The sequence below is a fragment of the Podarcis erhardii genome (genome assembly GCF_964252035.2).
Source record: "Podarcis erhardii genome assembly, chromosome: 8".
Classification (NCBI taxonomy): Eukaryota; Metazoa; Chordata; class Lepidosauria; order Squamata; family Lacertidae; genus Podarcis; species Podarcis erhardii.
The window spans coordinates 11,459,282-11,477,178 of NC_138499.1; the positions used below are offsets into that span (position 1 = coordinate 11,459,282).

A 17,897-nucleotide genomic window follows, 5' to 3' on the forward strand; every position below is an offset into this window, starting at 1 on the left:
CCACCGAAACGTTGAAGGAACCCCGTAAGGGGCTCCGGATCGCGGAGGAGGCTGCGGCGCTGTGGGTCGTTCCGCAATCGGCGGAGTGAAGCCGCGTAGCTGTTGCCAGTGAGCGCTGACCTTTCTTCCTGAAATTTATGCCTTGAAAACAACAACCCGTGAGTAAACATCTGACTCTATGCAATTTGGGACTTTAAAATATTGAATTTGGCTGAAAGCGGAGTGACGAAAAACAGGAAGTCCGTCTTCCGCTCCCATTGAACTTGAACGCAAAGAGCTGGAGGAGTGGAGGCAAAGAGAGATCTTTTAAACTATTTGATCTGAGCACCCATTGAACTTTATTTTAAGTGGAACAATTACTCTATGTGCTGGACTCTTATGAATTTTAATTACACGGGGATATCTTTCTCCCTTTGGAGCTACATTCTAACTAAAAACCCCAGGCGCTGGAGCTGCCTGAGAAACTGAGCTGTCAGCTTGCAGTTTGCAGTTTGGATACTTTGAATCTGAACTTTGAAACAATCTGAGAGAGTTTGAACTTGTTACTTTAAGGCATTTGGATTACCAGCTTGCACCATTAGAAACACTGTTGCTGTACTGAACCTCAACTCTGCTGAAAAATCTTTTTATTGAAGGTTCCTGGACTTAAAAATCTGACTTTATTTTAATTGAAATTGACTTCTTTCCTGAAATATTTTAAACTCCCCCTAGAGGATTTGGGACTTATAACAGTGACTTTTATTTTACTTTCCTCTTCCCGGCCCTCTGTTGACTGTTACCATCTGGGCCGTGGCTTTCTCATGGGAACAACTCAGCTTGACCTTGACTTTTAGATAACTTTGGAATGAGTGGTACAAGAAGGAGAGGAAGAACTAAACAAACAACTTTGACAACTTTAACCGCAGCCTCACAGGCACGTAGATCATCTGTGCCTACTTTGCCTTCTGAGGTGGAAGCTGTTTCTCTGCCTCGGGCAGGGGAGGGAGAAACTGAGGAATTACAACTGGAAGATATGGCCTCAGGGGCAAGCACTGCTATCTTAGAGAAAATTTTCGAAAAATTAGAATCTTTGGATAAGAAAGTAGAATCTTTGGACAAGAAAGCCGATGAGCAAACATATAAAATTGAGCAGAACATAGAATGTTTAAATAAATTATCTGGACAAGTTGCACAGAATACTCAAGCAATCGGAGAATTGAAGGAGGCTGCAGGGGAAAATCGGAAATTGGCTGAAGATACCAGCCAAAAACTTGAAAACTTAGAACAAGAGGTAAGACCACTCTGTAAACAAGTAGGTGAACATCAGACCTATTTGTCCATGCTTGAACTGCGGAACAGGGAGAGCAATTTAAGGATAAGAGCAATACCAGAAGTGGAAGAAGGCAACCTAGCTGAGTTTTTGACTAAAGAATTTTCCAAATTTTGGAGTTTAGAGGAAAAGGACTTTAAAATCGTCTCGGCTTTTAGGCTCGGAAGACTTCTAAAGAAAGAGAAGCCCAGAGACTGTTTGATAATACTGAGGTCAAAGGAGGAAAGGGATAAGATTTTGGGCCTACACTACGGAAAGTCACTGGATATTTTGGACAAAAGAATTGAGATCTACAAGGATATTCCTAAACAACTGCTAGATCTTAGATCTAACTATTTGGAGTTGACAAGACTACTAAGGAAGAATTCAATCATCTTTAGGTGGGAATTTCCTCAAGGACTATCTTTTACTTTTAGAGGGAAGAAGATCAAAATCAGAACATCGGAAGATAGAGATAAATTTCTGAACGTATACGGAGAGGACCTTCACAAAGGAATTGACCAACTTCCAGGGCCTGAAACACCAGAGGAACCTGCACCCTTGGACCCTGAAGATCTTCTGAATAAGATACCACCCCTTGAAAAATAACCAGATTTATTCAGGATGTCTCTGCAACTTATGAGTTGGAACATTAATGGCTGCAACATCCCGGAAAAAAGGAGGAAAATTTTTCATATATTAAAAAAAGAACAATTGGATATTATCTGCTTACAAGAAACACATGTGACTAGGCTCCATAGAAAGGTGTTAATAAACAAAAGACTTGGTCAAGAATTTATATCTTCGGACAGAGTAAAGAAGCGAGGAGTGGTGATATATGCAAAAGAGAGCCTGTCACCTAAATTCTTATTCAAAGACGAACATGGAAGAATATTAGGAATTGAGATACAACATCAAGGAGAAAAGATTCTGATATTAGGAATTTATGCACCAAATGACGGGAAATCGGAATTTTACAAGAAGTTGCATGAGATCATGCTGGACTATCTGGACTACAACAACATCATTATGATGGGAGATATGAATGGGGTCGTATCGACAAACATGGATAAGTCACAAAATCAAAATGTCACAAAAGATGGCAGACTGCCAAAGACCTTTTTTGAAATGGCTGACAATATGGACTGGATTGACATTTGGAGAACTAAGAACCCCCTGGGAAGAGAGGGAACATTCTTCTCTGAAGCCCAACTGACTTGGACAAGAATCGACCAAATATGGATATCTAGAGGTCTGGCACCCAAGGTCAGAAAAGTGGAAATCTGCCCAAAGACCTGCTCCGACCATAATGCGCTGAAGATGGATATGACACTTTTGCCAACCGGCTCCTTTAGATGGAAGATGAATGATAGCTTGTTTGGAGATCAGGAGATCGTTAAGAAGGCCCAAAAAACTCTGAAGGACTATTTTGAAATAAATATGAACACTACGGTGGAAAAAAGAACTATCTGGGACGCAAGCAAAGCTGTGATGAGGGGGTTCTTGATACAACAGAACACTGTAAAGAAAAGAACACAAAATGAAAGGAAAGATAAGATTTTGCAGAAAATCAAAGAATTGGAGAAGAAATTAAGATCAAATCCGAAGTCACAGCCGATTCTGAGAGAAATTAAACTATATCAAGCTCAATATTCCAAATTGATAAACCAAGAAATAGAATGGAAGATTAAATTAATGAAACAAAAAACTTTTGAATCGGCAAATAAATGTGGGAAACTGCTAGCCTGGCAGTTGAAGAAGAGACAGAAACTAAATACAGTTACAAACCTAGAAATTGAAGGAAGAAATATCCAGAACCCCATGGAAATTAGAAAGTGCTTCCAGAGATACTTAAAAAAATTATACACTCAAGGGCCGCAAGATGAGGTTGAGATTAAACAATTTTTGGAAAGAAATGGACTAACAAAGTTGTCACAAAAAAACAGATTAATCCTGAATAACAAAATAACACAGCAAGAGATTGAACAAGCTATCCAGAACATGCAATTGGGCAAATCTCCAGGGCCAGACGGCCTGACCTCCAAGTATTATAAGACATTAAAAGACTATCTGATCCAACCATTGATGGAGGTCTGTAATGAAATTATGGAAGGGAAGAAGGCGCCGGAATCGTGGAAGGAAGCTTTTATCACATTGATACCAAAATCTGAAGCTGAAAAGACACAACTTAAAAACTATCGTCCCATCTCCCTTCTGAATGTGGATTACAAAATATTTGCAGACATTTTGGCAAGTAGATTTAAAAGAGTTCTTAATGAAGTAATTCATAAAGACCAGGCAGGCTTTCTCCCAGGCAGACATATGTTTGCAAATACTAGGAACATTATTGACGTTTTGGAACTTTTGCAAACAGATATAAATACAAAAGCAGTGTTAATTTTTATAGACGCGGAGAAGGCCTTTGACAATATTTCTTGGAAATTTATGAAGGGAAATTTGAATGAAATGGGAGTGGGACGGGGGTTTGAGAATGGGATTGACGCAATATATTCAGAACAAAAGGCTAAACTAATAGTTAACAATGTGGTTACAGAAGAGTTCAAAATTGAAAAAGGAACACGACAAGGCTGCCCGATTTCCCCTTTGTTATTTATTTCGGTTCTGGAGGTGCTCTTGAACTTAATCAGAGGGGACCGGTTGGTGGAAGGGATTCAGGTCGGAGCGAAACAATACAAATTGAAAGCTTTCGCAGATGACTTAGTTTTGACTCTGCAGGAGCCAGAATCTAGTACGAAAAGAGTATTACAACTGATACAGGATTTTGGTCGGGTGGCAGGATTTAAATTAAATAAACAGAAAACTAAAGTGTTGGGAAAAAATTTGACAGATATAGAGTCGGAACGGTTTCAGAGAGAAACAGAACTAACTATGGTTAAAAAAGTAAAATACCTAGGGGTAAACATAACAGCAAAAAACCTGAGTCTATTTAAGGATAATTATGAAAAATGTTGGTCTGAAATTAAGAGAGACTTGGATAGTTGGACAAAATTGAAGCTTTCTTTGTTAGGCCGAATTGCTGCTATCAAGATGAATGTATTGCCAAAAATGTTGTTTTTGTTTCAAACATTACAGATTGTGGACAAAACGGAGTGCTTCCGGAAGTGGCAGAAAGATATATCCAGATTTGTCTGGCAGGGCAAAAAGCCCAGAATTAAGTTTAAGATATTAACAGATGCGAAAGAAAGAGGGGGCTTTGCCCTGCCAGACTTAAAGTTGTACTATGAAGCCGCAGCTTTTTGCTGGCTAAAAGACTGGCTACTTCTCGAAGACACTGACGTGTTGGACTTGGAAGGTTTTAACAATGCTTTTGGTTGGCATGCATACTTATGGTATGATAAAGTTAAGATCAATAAGGCCTTTAAGAACCATATTGTCAGGAAAGCAGTGTTTAATGTCTGGACAAAATACAAAGACTTACTGGAAAATAAAACTCCAAGGTGGCTCTCACCTCTGGAGGCTAAGGCCCTAAAAAGACCCAATATGGAGGCCAAATGGCCAAAATATTGGGAAATATTAGAAAAAGATGGAGACAATTGGAAACTGCAGAGTTTAGAGAAAATGAAGGATAAGGTGCGAGACTGGTTACATTATGCTCAGATTAAAGAAGTTTTTAAAAATGATAAAAAGTTAGGGTTCCAGGTGGAGAAATCGAAGTTAGAAACTGAATTGTTAGAACCAAAGACTAAGGTATTATCTAGAATGTATAACTTGCTGTTAAAATGGAATACACAAGACGAAATGGTTAAATCGGCTATGATAAAATGGGCACAGGACATTGGGCATAACATCATGTTTGAGGACTGGGAAAGGTTGTGGACCACTGGGCTGAACTTCACCGCATGTAATGCTCTGAAGGAAAATGTAATGAAAATGATATATAGATGGTACATGACCCCAGTTAAACTTGCCAAAATATACCATTCGTCTGATAATAAATGTTGGAAATGTAAAGAAAACGAAGGAACATTCTTTCACCTCTGGTGGACATGCCCTAAGGTGAAGGTATTCTGGGAAATGATATATAATGAGCTGAAAAAGGTATTTAAGTATACCTTCACTAAGAAACCAGAGGCCTTCCTTCTGGGTATTGTCGGCCAGAAGGTGTTAAAGAAGGACCGAACATTCTTTATGTATGCAACAACGGCAGCAAGGATACTCATCGCAAAAAAATGGAAAACTCAAGATCTACCCACACTGGAAGAGTGGCAGATGCAACTGATGGACTATATGCAACTGGCCGAGATGACTGGCAGAATCCGTGACCTGGGAGAAGAGAAGATGGAGGAAGACTGGGAGAAATTCAAGAAGTATCTACAAAAACATTGTAATTTGGTTGAATGTTAAGAAGGATGCTAGATTATAAAAAATTGGCCACCACTAAATTAGATTTGAAATTTGATGATAAGTGAGACTAAAGAAAATATAAAACTTTTTGGAAGAAGTGCTAGATTATATTTGAATGTGTGGACATGAGATTGTAAACAAGTTGATAATTTGTTTGGAAAAAACTTTTAACGATGTAAATGGGAGCGGGAGACGCGAGGGAGTCCAAAGAAGTCATGAAATTATGTCTGTGATAGAAGTAAGATTGTTTATTATTTGTGCATTTATATTTAAAAACTTTAATAAATATTTATAAAAAAAAAAAAAAAGGTTACATACGCTTCAGGTTACAGACTCCGCTAACCCAGAAATAGTACCTCAGGTTAAGAAAGTTGCTTCAGGATGAGACAGAAATTGTGCTCCGGCAGCATGGCAGCAGCGGGAGGCACCATTAGCTAAAGTGGTGCTTCAGGTTAAGAACAGTTTCAGGTTAAGAACGGACCTCCGGAACGAATTAAGTACTTAACCCGAGGTACCACTGTATAGGGTGCCTACATTCTGCATGGACTGGTTGCATGGCAACATGGGCAAATGGCCTTAGATGCCTATCAGGTTCATAAATTACCATGCAACATATATTCAACACAAAAAACAGCGACAATTTGTTGTTGACAAAAGACAGCTGGACATATAAAGGACATTACTTCAGTAACTTAGGTCCTCATCAAACCTAAATCCGGCCCTGGTTGCCCTATTTCAAAAAGTAAAAACCAGGACACCCTGTATGGTAGCCCTAATGTCTACAGTTGTGTGGGTCACAGCTACTAGGAGCAGGGGAAATAAAGGAAAATCGCACAACACTGGGATTTTCTATCTATGAGCATAAGGAGCTTATTTGGCTTTCTTTGGGTGCTAACCACCATGAAGCTATAACGGGAACAAGCAGTGGCAGCTCCAATTTACCTTTCGACTTGCGCCTGCATTTATGAGGCTTTTTGCCAGATGGGAATAGAGCTACATTTCCGAAGATGCAGAAGAATGGAAATAGAAGTTTTAGGATGACATACCATACAGAAAATTAGAAAAAAATTGGGGCAGCAGAAAAGCCACCAACTTTTGGGCCAGAATCTAAAGAAATGGGCTACCCGAAAAAGAATCTTGGTCTCAATTCCTTTGGAATGCTTTCAACTGCATTTAATATGTTAGTGATGGAGAAGGAGCCTGTTCCTCACCCCCAAGAGCTAAACATGTATGTGTGCATTTCTCACTCTGTATATAGGTATCTCTCTAGTTATCTCTTGCTTGGACTACTGCAATGCGCTCTACGTGGGGCTACCTTTGAAGGTGACCCGGAAACTACAACTAATCCAGAATGCGGCAGCTAGACTAGTGACTGGGAGCGGCCGCCGAGACCATATAGCACTGGTCCTGAAAGATCTACACTGGCTCCCAGTACGTTTCCGAGCACAATTCAAATGTTTGTACTGACCTTTAAAGCCCTAAACGGCCTCAGTCCAGTATACCTGATGGAGCGTCTCCACCCCCATCGTTCAGCCCGGACACTGAGGTCCAGCTCCAAGGGCCTTCTGGTTGTTCCCTCCCTGTGAGAAGCCAAGTTACAGGGAACCAGGCAGAGAGCCTTCTCAGTAGTGGCACTCGCCCTGTGGAACACCCTCCCACCAGATGTCAAAGAGAAAAACAACTACCAGACTTTTAGAAGACATCTGAAGGCAGCCCTCTTGAAGTAAGCTTTTAATGTTTAATAGGTTATTGTATTTTGATATTCTGTTGGAAGCTGCCCAGAGTGGCTGGGGAAACCCAGCCAGATGGGTGGGGTATAAATAATAAATTTATTATTATTATTATTATTATTATTATTATTATTATTATTATTATTATTATTAATATAGAGTCACAGAATCAATAAGACTATTGAGTATGCCTAAAACTAGATCCAAAAAGACTTTGTTGTTCACTAGCAGTGAAATGTATCACAGCATTTATTCATCTCCAAAGGGCCTCCACGATGGATATAAATAGCTGCAATCAAGAAAGTCAGTAGGATATGCTTCTAAAAATGTATGCATATGCATTTCACTCAGATAATATTATGAGTATTTGGGATTCTCCTACACTGAGGATGGGGAGCCTGGTTGCACTTCCAATGTGCTGGACTGCTGGAAAGCACCAAAGGATGCTATATGCAACCCCCCTCCCTTAAAAAAGCAGCTATGATAAACAGTGGTCAATGACTACAGCTGAAGAGGATGCGTGAGCCACCAGGGGCTTACCTGTCACAAGTGGTACATATGGCACAGACAGTCTCTCCACGCAGTAGCCGCTGCCACCCAGCGATTCTGCCATTTGGTTGGTCAAGAAGAACAAGCTCGTTTCGTCCTTCTCCAGGGACTTGGGCAGGCTTCAAAACACAATTTGCAATTGTGGATTTAAAACCATTAGATAAAAGAAGCATGAGGAAAAAAGAGAGGCATGGTTCAGAATGTAGGTTAGAGAGAATTACCCAAAGGTGCATATTGCACCCTAGATCTGATTCTTAAATAGTATTTAGTACCAACAAGACCAGGGATGTGCCTTCCAGGCCTTTCTACCTAGCCACACCCCTTCTCCACAGGCCATACCCCTCACTGGCCCTGCTCCACACCTGGAGTGTTTGTACAGTGGTACCTCAGGTTACATACGCTTCAGGTTACAGACTCCGCTAACCCAGAAATATTGCTTCAGATTAAGAACATTGCTTCAGGATGAGAACAGAAATTGTGCTCCGATGGCACGGCAGCAGCAGGAGGCCCCATTAGCTAAAGTGGTGCTTCAGGTTAAGAACAGTTTCAGGTTAAGTACGGACCTCCGGAACGAATTAAGTACTTAACCTGAGGTACCATTGTACCTGGCTAGAATGTGTCTTTGAACTCTGATAATGCCTCTTGCTTGTCTGAATGGAGGATACAGAAGAAGAAGAAGAGTTTGGATTTGATATCCCGCTTTATCACTACCCGAAGGAGTCTCAAAGCGGCTAACATTCTCCTTTCCCTTCCTCCCCCACAACAAACACTCTGTGAGGTAAGTGGGGCTGAGAGACTTCAGAGAAGTGTGACTAGCCCAAGGTCACCCAGCAGCTGCATGTGGAGGAGCGGAGACACGAACCCGGTTCCCCAGATTACGAGTCCACTGCTCTTAGCCACTACACCACACTGGCTCTCTACAGAGCAGAGCAGGGTGAATGTGTGTGTCAAAACCAAACTATTGCACAAAGGTAAAATTTGCATTGATTGCTCTGCACACTTTTGCTTCTGGTTCTGCCCGACACTGGAATCTGTCTCCAAGAGATTGCTCAGAAGGGACTGAGAAAGCTCCCCCACTCTTGCATTAAAACCTGGGGAACACAGGAACCTGAAGAACAAGGCAGATTATGTACTCAGGATAGGTCAGTTGGTAGAGCTTGAGGCTCTTAACCTTAGGGTCAAGGGTTTGAGCCCCACATTAGGCAAAAGATTCATGCACTGCACAAGGTTGGACTAGATGGCGCTCACAGTCCTTTCCAACTCTGCAATTCTATGATTCTATTTTGTCCACCCAGCCCAGTACTGTCTACTCGTGAGTTTCAGAGGCTCTCCAGGGTCTTGGGCAGAAGATCTGTCCTCATTGCCTTTTAACTAGACAAGCCAGTGACAGAGATGGTCTTTCACAGTCCTTAAGTCAAAAACATTATTAGTTCTCACGTTTTACGAGCTGTTTAAAATTTCACATACTTGCACTTCTCTCTGAAAATTGTTTCAGGTAAAAAATAGGGTGCTTCTACATGTCTGGTTTCAATGACCTGCAACACAAGCAGAAAAACAAGACAGCATTTGATGATTTTTTCACTTTGCATTCTATGGGCCTTTTCAACTCTGGCTCCGGCCTGGTGGAACGCTCTGCCTCATGAGACCAGGGCCCTGCAGCATCTGATTTCTTTCCGCAGGGCCTGTAAGACAGAGTTGTTATGCCTGGCCTTTGGCTTGGAGCCAACTTGATTCCCTCCCTCTCTTTCATTTTTCTTTCTCCTCCTGTGATGAGGCTGCATTTTAATATTTTAATGTTTCAATATTTTAATGTTGTATTTTAATCTTGTTTTTAAATTGTATTCATTCAACTTGTTTTTATTATTGCTTGTTAGCCGCCCTGAGCCTGGCCTTGGCTGGGGAGGGCAGGGTATAAATAAAAAATTATTATTATTATTATTATTATTATTATTATTATTATTATTATTATTTTAAAATGTATATGCTTGCAAATAAATAAATATGCATTGCAAGTGTAGATGACATGTTTGAGGGATGAGCCTGCTTCCTTTAAGCCCCAGCCCATGTCTGCTGTCACTCACAGCGGTCTGTCTCTGCAGTCCATACATATTGCCACAAGTAACCCCCAACCCTAATTTGCTTTGGGCTCTTGATTTAGCTAAGCCGGAAGGGCAGTTCTGCTATTGTATCAATGCAAGGCACACTCGTGAAAACCAGAAGCGATACAGCACCTTAGTAACATGTTGGCAAAAAGCAGGAACAGCGATCATCTGGCTTAGGAAGTTGAGATATGCGGCTACCACTGCCATCACACTACAGCGATGGAACATGGGCAAGTTGTCTTCGTTAAGGATTGCAATGTCCTACAATGAAAGAAAGGGAGGAGGGAACCTCATTCAAGACTGGCATTGGTCATATTTTTTTCATATGGGTGAAAAGACTAGGAGCCAGGAAGGTAAAACAGTTTTTTCCCCTGTCCCAGGTCACTGTTAAGTCTTTTGAGTGGAGAAGTCAGTTCAAGTTTTATTTATTTATCTATTTTGCAGGACAAACTAGACTTAATAGCTTGTGCAGTGCACAACACATCTGTGATGGGATGATGAGCTGCTTGTGCGTAAAGCTTAGTCCCTCAGAGCTTGGGCATGGCTCTCAAGGCTCTTTCCTCCACGGAGCCCCTCAAAACATGACTCCCTTAATCGCTGGCAGAATCCGACAGTGGGCGTTTACGGAATCTACTCCAGCATAAAAGTTCCTTAACGGAAACGCGTCGTCAGGATTCTCGGCGCGACAGTTTCCGGCGAGGAGTGGGTGTACCTATAGGAGGTCCTGAAACTTCCCCACTGTTTTCGCTGGAAGTCTCCCTGAGCCATCCCTCCGACTCACTTTCTCTCTGGACTCCCTCTCTCCCCCTGCTGGTTCCTTCCTCCGCTGTCGAGTCTCTCCTAGCCTCCGAGAGCCCTTCCACCACCTGCCTCTCCGATGGCAGTTCCCTGACATCCACCTCCCCTCCAGGGCCCCCTTCACACCCTCCCGCCCCCTCCTCTACGGGTGGTGAGGATGAAAAACCCCAGAAAGAACCTCCCTCATCTTCCGAAGACTCGAACACTTCCCTCCACCTACTACCATCCCTTCTTCCTGAGTACTCCTCCTCATCGGAGTCTACTCCTTCTTCCAGCCCTGATTCTGGGAACCCTTCGAACTCCGCTTCCTCGTTGGTGGTGCCGAAGTGTTCCTTCCTGAACCGCGTTACAGGCTGAGGTTTTCTTGAGAACCGTTGATGAAACGTTTCTATTAAAACCTCGTCATTGACCTCTTCTGCCGGTACCCATGTGTCCTCTGACTCCGGTTCCCCTTCCCATGCTACCAAATACTCCACCTGATTACCCTTCCACCTGGAACCAACAATTTCTGCCACGTGACTGTTACGTTCCCTTTCTTCTATTACTGGTGCCTGAGTAACCTCCCCTTCACGTTCCCCTTGGTACGGTGACAGTAAGGACTTGTGGAATACTGGATGCAGTTTCATGTGGTTAGGTAACCTGAGTTTGAAGGCCACCGGATTGACCTGTTGTATGACCTCAAATGGTCCCAGTCGTTTGGGTCTCAATTTCTTACACCCACCCTTGAACGGCAGCCCTTGGATCGATAACCACACCCGGTCCCCCACCCTTATGGTTTCACCTTCCCTTCTGCTTCTGTCTGCTTGCTTCTTGTATTCTTCTTTGGCCCTCTCTAAATTGAGCTGGAGCTGACGATGGATTGCTTCCATCTCTTCTACAAAGTGCTCCGCTGCCGGAACACTCCATCTTTCCCCGCCTTCTCCCGGAAATGCCCTGGGATGACACCCATAATTAGCCAAAAAGGGACTTATCCCGGTGGACACATTCTCCGCGTTATTGTAGGCAAATTCTGCCAGAGCCAACTTCTCTACCCAATCATTTTCCCTGTCATTAACATAACACCTCAGGTATTGTTGTAGAATACTGTTTGCCCTTTCCGCCTGCCCATTAGTTTCTGGATGTCGGGCAGTCGAAAAGTTTACCTCTATGTGCAGTAAGCTCATGAGCTTCCTCCAGAACCTGGAAGTAAATTGTTTCCCTCGATCTGAGACCACCCTCAAGGGGGCGCCATGCAACCTAAAAATGTGTTTTACAAACAACTTGGCGGTCTCTTCTGCTGTGACCGCATGTGAGCAGGCTATAAAGTGGCACATCTTGGTTAATAGGTCTACCACAACCATGACAGCTGTTTTCCCCTTGGATTTTGGCAGATCCGTCATAAAATCTATGGATACTGCCTCCCATGGTCGTTCTGGTGTGGGTAATGGTTCCAGTAGCCCCGCTGGTGCCCGCTTTTCCCCTTTTGCCCGCTGGCAGCGGTCGCACCCCCTTACATATTCACGTACATCTTCCCTCACCTTGGGCCACCAAAACTCCCTGGTAACCAACCACATGGTTTTGTGTTGCCCGAAGTGCCCCGCTGTGGGGCTGTCGTGCAATTGTTTGAGTACTCTGCCCCTCAGTTCTCCTTCGGGTATGTACAGTGCCCCTTTGTAATACAACGCCCCGTTCCTTTCCTCAAACCCCCCTGTGTTCTCTCCAGCTCCCCGGAGTCCTCTGAGCTTATCTTGGGCGTATTCATCGTTCTCGGTTCCCTCTACCAGTTCTCTTTGTCCCACCAATGCCGCCCCACACACCCAATGGTCCTCGGGGATGATATGCCTTTCCTCTGGCGCTCCCTCCCCCTCTAAATACTCTGGTTTTCGAGAGAGAGCGTCTGCCCTGACGTTCTCCGGACCTGGTACGTAGCAAATTTCAAAACGGAATTTGGAGAACTCCTGGGCCCATCTCACTTGTCTCTGGTTCAGTACTTGGGCCGTTCTCCAATATTCTAGATTCTTGTGGTCGGTGCACACTTGGACCTTGTGTTGCGCTCCAATCAGCAAGTGTCGCCACCTCCGGAACGCTTCATGAATGGTGACTAGTTCTCGGTCATACACGGTGTAGTTCCTCTCGGATTTATTCAATTTCCGCGAGAAGAAGGCACACGGTCTCCATTCCGCCGCATCCTTTCCCGGCTGAAGAAGCACCGCCCCTACCGCTCGGTCTGATGCATCTGTTTCTACTCTCATCGGTTTCTGCAGATCCACATGCAAAAGCTGTTCTTCCGACGCGAACGCCTTCTTTAAACTTTCGAACGCTCGCTGCGCCTCTTCCATCCAGACAAATTTCTTCTTGCTACTGAGACAATCGGTGATGGGAGCCGTTAAGTGGGCAAAGTTCTTGATGAACTTCCGATAGAAGTTTCCAAACCCCAAGAACCTTTGCACGTCTTTCTTTGTTTTAGGTGTCTTCCATTCCAGTACCGCCTGAACCTTGCTGGGATCCATGGCCAACCCCTTGTCTGACAAGCGGTACCCCAGGAATTCCACCTCTCTGGTATGAAACTGACACTTCTCCAGTTTCACCCACAGCTGGTTTGCTTGCAGCCTGCTCAGTACCTCTCTGACATCCCGCACATGCTGCTCCTCATTCTCTGAGTACACTAATACGTCATCTAAGAATGCCACACAGTTCTTGTAAAGTAAAGGTCCCAGGACGTGATTCATGAAGGATTGGAAGCAGGCTGAGCCCCCCTGTAGACCGAAGGGCATAACGAGATACTCAAAGGCCCCCAAGGGGGTGAACATGGTAGTTTTCCATTCATCTCCCTTTCTCATCCGTAACAGGTTATACGCCCCCCTCAGGTCCAGTTTGGAAAAAATCTTTCCCTTCCTCACCCGGGTCAAAATGTCATCAATTCTGGGCATGGGGAAGGTCACGGGTTCTGACACGGCATTTACGGCCCAGTAATCAACTACCAGCCTGGGTTTATCCGTGTCCTTTTTGTCCACAAAGAACACTGGGCTACCCCCCACCGCTCTTGACTCCCTGATGAAACCTCGTTTGAGGTTCTTGTCAATGAACTCCCTTAACTCCTGCATCTCCCTGTCGGACATGGCGTACAGTTTGCCCACTGGCAGCTGGGCTCCTGGGAGTAGGTTAATTTGACAGTCAAAGGGTCTGTGCAGGGGCAGTCTATCTGCTTCTCTTTCGCTGAAGACGTTACCCAGGTCAGCGTATTGTCGTGGCACCTCCCCTTTACCTTTTACTTCCATCCCTGCTAGAGTGGCCCGGGCTCCTCCCTGAGCCTCCCTCTCCTTGCAGTGTTCTAGGCAGTGTGCTGACCCAAAGGACACTACCCGCTGGTGCCATCCCACTAGCGGATCATGCATTGCTAGCCAGCTCATTCCCAATATGATGGGCGCTCCTCCCAGGGTGGCCACATGAAACGCAATCACTTCCGTGTGTCTTCCCACCTTCATTATCATGGGAACAGTCTGTTGGTTAACTTCTCCCCCCAACAGCTCCCTCCCATCAATCGTTGTCACCTGCAAAGGGTTACTTAAAGGGAGAGTCTCTATCTGGTGTTCGGCTGCAAACTCCTTACTCATAAAATTACAGGAGCTGCCTGAGTCTAATAGAGCCTTTATCTTTAGCGGATGTCCATTCGGTAGCTCTAGCAACACCTCTATGACTAGTGCTGGTCTTGGGGGTTCCGGCTTGGGCACATTCACTGATCTTTGGCCTGGCTGCTGTGCCCCGATGCTGGCAGCCAGGCGTTGGCTTTTACCTGCTCCTTACCCCCCTCCTCTTCACTCCCAACAGCCCCCGTCATTCCCTGCCATCCCTTCCTTTGAGGGCAGACTCTGGCAAAGTGTCCTGGCTGTTGGCAGAGGAAACATTTCTTGGCGCCTTTTCCCTCCTTCTTCCGCCCTTCGTTGGTGTTTGAAACTCCGCGCGCGCGCGCTGCTCCAATCTCCATCAGTTCTACCGGCGGGGAATGCTGCTCTGGCATCTCAGGAATGCGGAACTCACTCCAACGTTCCCCTTTCCCTTCCCGCTTCTCCAAGGCTCTTGCTTCCTGGCGTGCTCCTATAGCGAGCGCGGATTTGGTCAGCTGGTCCATGGACTCCGCCCTGGGCGCGCGGGAAAGCTCGTCCTTTACCGCCGGGGATAACCCTTCCTCGAACAGCATCTGTATTGGGTCCGCAGACAAGTCCCACCCCAATTTATGGATCAGCATTGTAAACTCTGTCCAATACTCTCGGACGGACCGGGTCCCCTGTTTACACGCCATCAACTGTCTGCGCACCACCCCCTGCTCAATTTCGCTGGAAAACATCAGGTCCATGGCGCGAAAAAACTTTCTCGAGTCCTTTAAGGCGTCATTATTCGCTGCCATCAGGGGCCTTACCCAGTCTCTCGCCCCCCCTTCGAGATGCCCAATCACAAACGCCACTCGCGATTCCTCATCGGCAAAGTCATCAAACTGCATATTAAGGGCGTATTGCATCTCTGTCCTAAAGGCTTGATAATTTCTGGGATCACCCCCAAATTTTTGCACCAACCCTGACACCTTCCTTGCGATGGGGGTGGCCTTCCCCTTTTCATCCTGAGCCCGCCTCTCTTCGAGCCTTGCCATTTGCAGTGCTAACTGGAGTTCCAACACCCTGTACCTTTCTTCCAGGCTTGGACCCGCTCCAGCTCCCCCTGCATCTCCGGCTCCTGTTGGGTTGCTCATGATGCCTCTTCTTGCACAAGCGGCTTTCAGGGACTGTCGGATTGCTGTGATGGGATGATGAGCTGCTTGTGCGTAAAGCTTAGTCCCTCAGAGCTTGGGCATGGCTCTCAAGGCTCTTTCCTCCACGGAGCCCCTCAAAACATGACTCCCTTAATCGCTGGCAGAATCCGACAGTGGGCGTTTACGGAATCTACTCCAGCATAAAAGTTCCTTAACGGAAACGCGTCGTCGGGATTCTCGGCGCGACAGTTTCCGGCGAGGAGTGGGTGTACCTATAGGAGGTCCTGAAACTTCCCCACTGTTTTCGCTGGAAGTCTCCTTGAGCCATCCCTCCAACTCACTTTCTCTCTGCATTCCCTCTCTCCCCCTGCTGGTGCCTTCTTCCGCTGTCGAGTCTCTCCTAGCCTCCGTGAGCCCTTCCACCACCTGCCTCTCCGATGGCAGTTCCCTGACAACATCTTAAAACAGTTTTTCAGGACATGGGTAGTTATGATCTGACAGTGTGTTGGAGCAAGGGTTCCCAAACTGCGGTCCATGGACCGTCATTCATTCAGGAGCTTTGTTCAGGTAGTCGGGGGTAGGGGTGGGGTAGTCGGTGAAAAACAATAGAATAGCAATAGCAATAGAATCCAACCTTAGAAAGAAAAGAAGCAATGAAAATGTTATGTACTAAGCTTGGATCCTAGAGCAATAGGCAGGATCCTAGAATGCAACAACTGGGATGGACAGGTATCAGAAAAGCCCACTGCCCATCCATCCCATGAACACTGGGAACACTGTACTGCCCCCTTCTCATTTCCGAGGCTGCTCTACACATTAACTAAGCTTTATTTTGAAACCACAGCATGTACAAAAAGGTGAGATTCTCAAGGTGGAAAATGATGCAGCAGGTAGATTCACAGCGTACAAAGTAAGTGCACCGTTCTTGATCAGAAATACGGATTCCAGTCTTTTGACACGATATCAACAAAGCCGCCCAGATGCACTTCGAAAGCCCTACCTGCAAGGCGATAGCCACTCTGATGAGGTCAATGACCACTTCTTCGTTGGCTAGTTCAATTGTCATGAGAGCCAGCGTTGTGTAGAGAAGCTCAAAGTTCTTCTGGACATTGTCCTCTTCCTTACATCCTAAGTAGACATGCCTATACAGCTGCTGCCCATGCTAGAGAGAGCAGAGAGGAGTCTTGATTAAGGTTTTTGTTGGAAGATTTAGGATAAAAGAAATGACTTCTTTACGCATACTCAAACTATGCAACTTGCTCCATCACAGGAGGCTGTGATGGCCACCAAGTTGGATGGCTTTGAAAGGGAATTGACAAATTCATGGAGGAGGTGGCCATCAATGGCTGGTAGCCATGACGGCTATCTTCTGCCTCGACAGTTCTAGCCAGCAATGCTTTCAAATACCAATTGTTGGAAACCACGAGAGGGGAGAGGGCTCTTGTGCTTATGTTCTGCTTGTTGGTTTCCCACAGGCATCTGGCCAGCCACTGTAAGAACAGCATGCTGGACTAGATGGGCCATTGACCCGATCTTGCAGGCTCTCCTTATGTTCGCATGTTTATGTCAGGTTTTTTGGAGCCATTGAGGAGCCACTAGGTAATACTTGGTGCACATTCACAATACAGGTATTGGCTTCTACCAAAGCCAGAGCAGCCTCTTCAATCAAGTGGCCCTCCAGATATTTTGGAATGTGACTCCCATCAGTCCCAGCCAGTGGAGCCAAATGTCAAGGTTGATGGGAGTTGTAGGTGATGATAATAATATTGTTATATTTATTTCTAGCTTGCCTTTTCCCCAGACTGGGACTCAAGGCAGCTTCTCATGGTAGACCACCAAGAGAACAGGATACTAACCAGCTGAGCCTTTGGTCTGACCCAGCAGGGCTCATCTTATCTTCATCTAGCCCATAGCTGTCAATTCTGCCTGGCAGAAGCACAGCTCTGTTACTAGACTTTGCATTCAGAGGAGATGCAAAAAATAAATTCTGGGCCCTTCTACACTGAAATCACAGGTTCTACCCACAGAGCAGTGAGTCCCTATATCCCTTACCTAACAGTATGCAACATCTCTTTCTTCTAACAATTAGTTTGATCTTTAATGATATTATTACCTTTTTGATGAAATTCGCATCTTGCCTTGAAATTTTGTCTCGTTTTATCTTTAGATCCGAAACATCAGGTATTATTCTGCGCAGACACAAAACAGTATGTTACTTTGTCAAAACAGCATTAATAATTATAATTTGCAAGCAAATTACTTCTCAGCCATGGGAACACTCGGAATCATGCTGTGAAAAGTATTTAATTTATCCAGGCATTTTTGAAGTCATCTCCATTTTA

General features: G+C 44.9%; 1 protein-coding gene across 4 annotated transcripts in view; it reads right to left on the reverse strand.

Annotated features, from left to right (window-relative positions):
• EFR3A (EFR3 homolog A) overlaps positions 1 to 17,897 on the reverse strand; it is an 89,707-nt gene that overhangs the window by 10,537 nt on the left and 61,273 nt on the right. For all 4 annotated transcript variants that reach the window (XM_081874148.1, XM_081874149.1, XM_081874146.1 and 1 more), the window contains exons 15-19: positions 17,669 to 17,744; positions 16,556 to 16,717; positions 10,164 to 10,295; positions 9,400 to 9,467; positions 7,924 to 8,051 (exon numbers count right to left, since the gene is read on the reverse strand). In XM_081874148.1, coding sequence (XP_081730274.1) covers positions 7,924 to 8,051; positions 9,400 to 9,467; positions 10,164 to 10,295; positions 16,556 to 16,717; positions 17,669 to 17,744 — 566 coding nt within the window. The remainder of the gene's footprint in view (positions 1 to 7,923; positions 8,052 to 9,399; positions 9,468 to 10,163; positions 10,296 to 16,555; positions 16,718 to 17,668; positions 17,745 to 17,897) is intronic.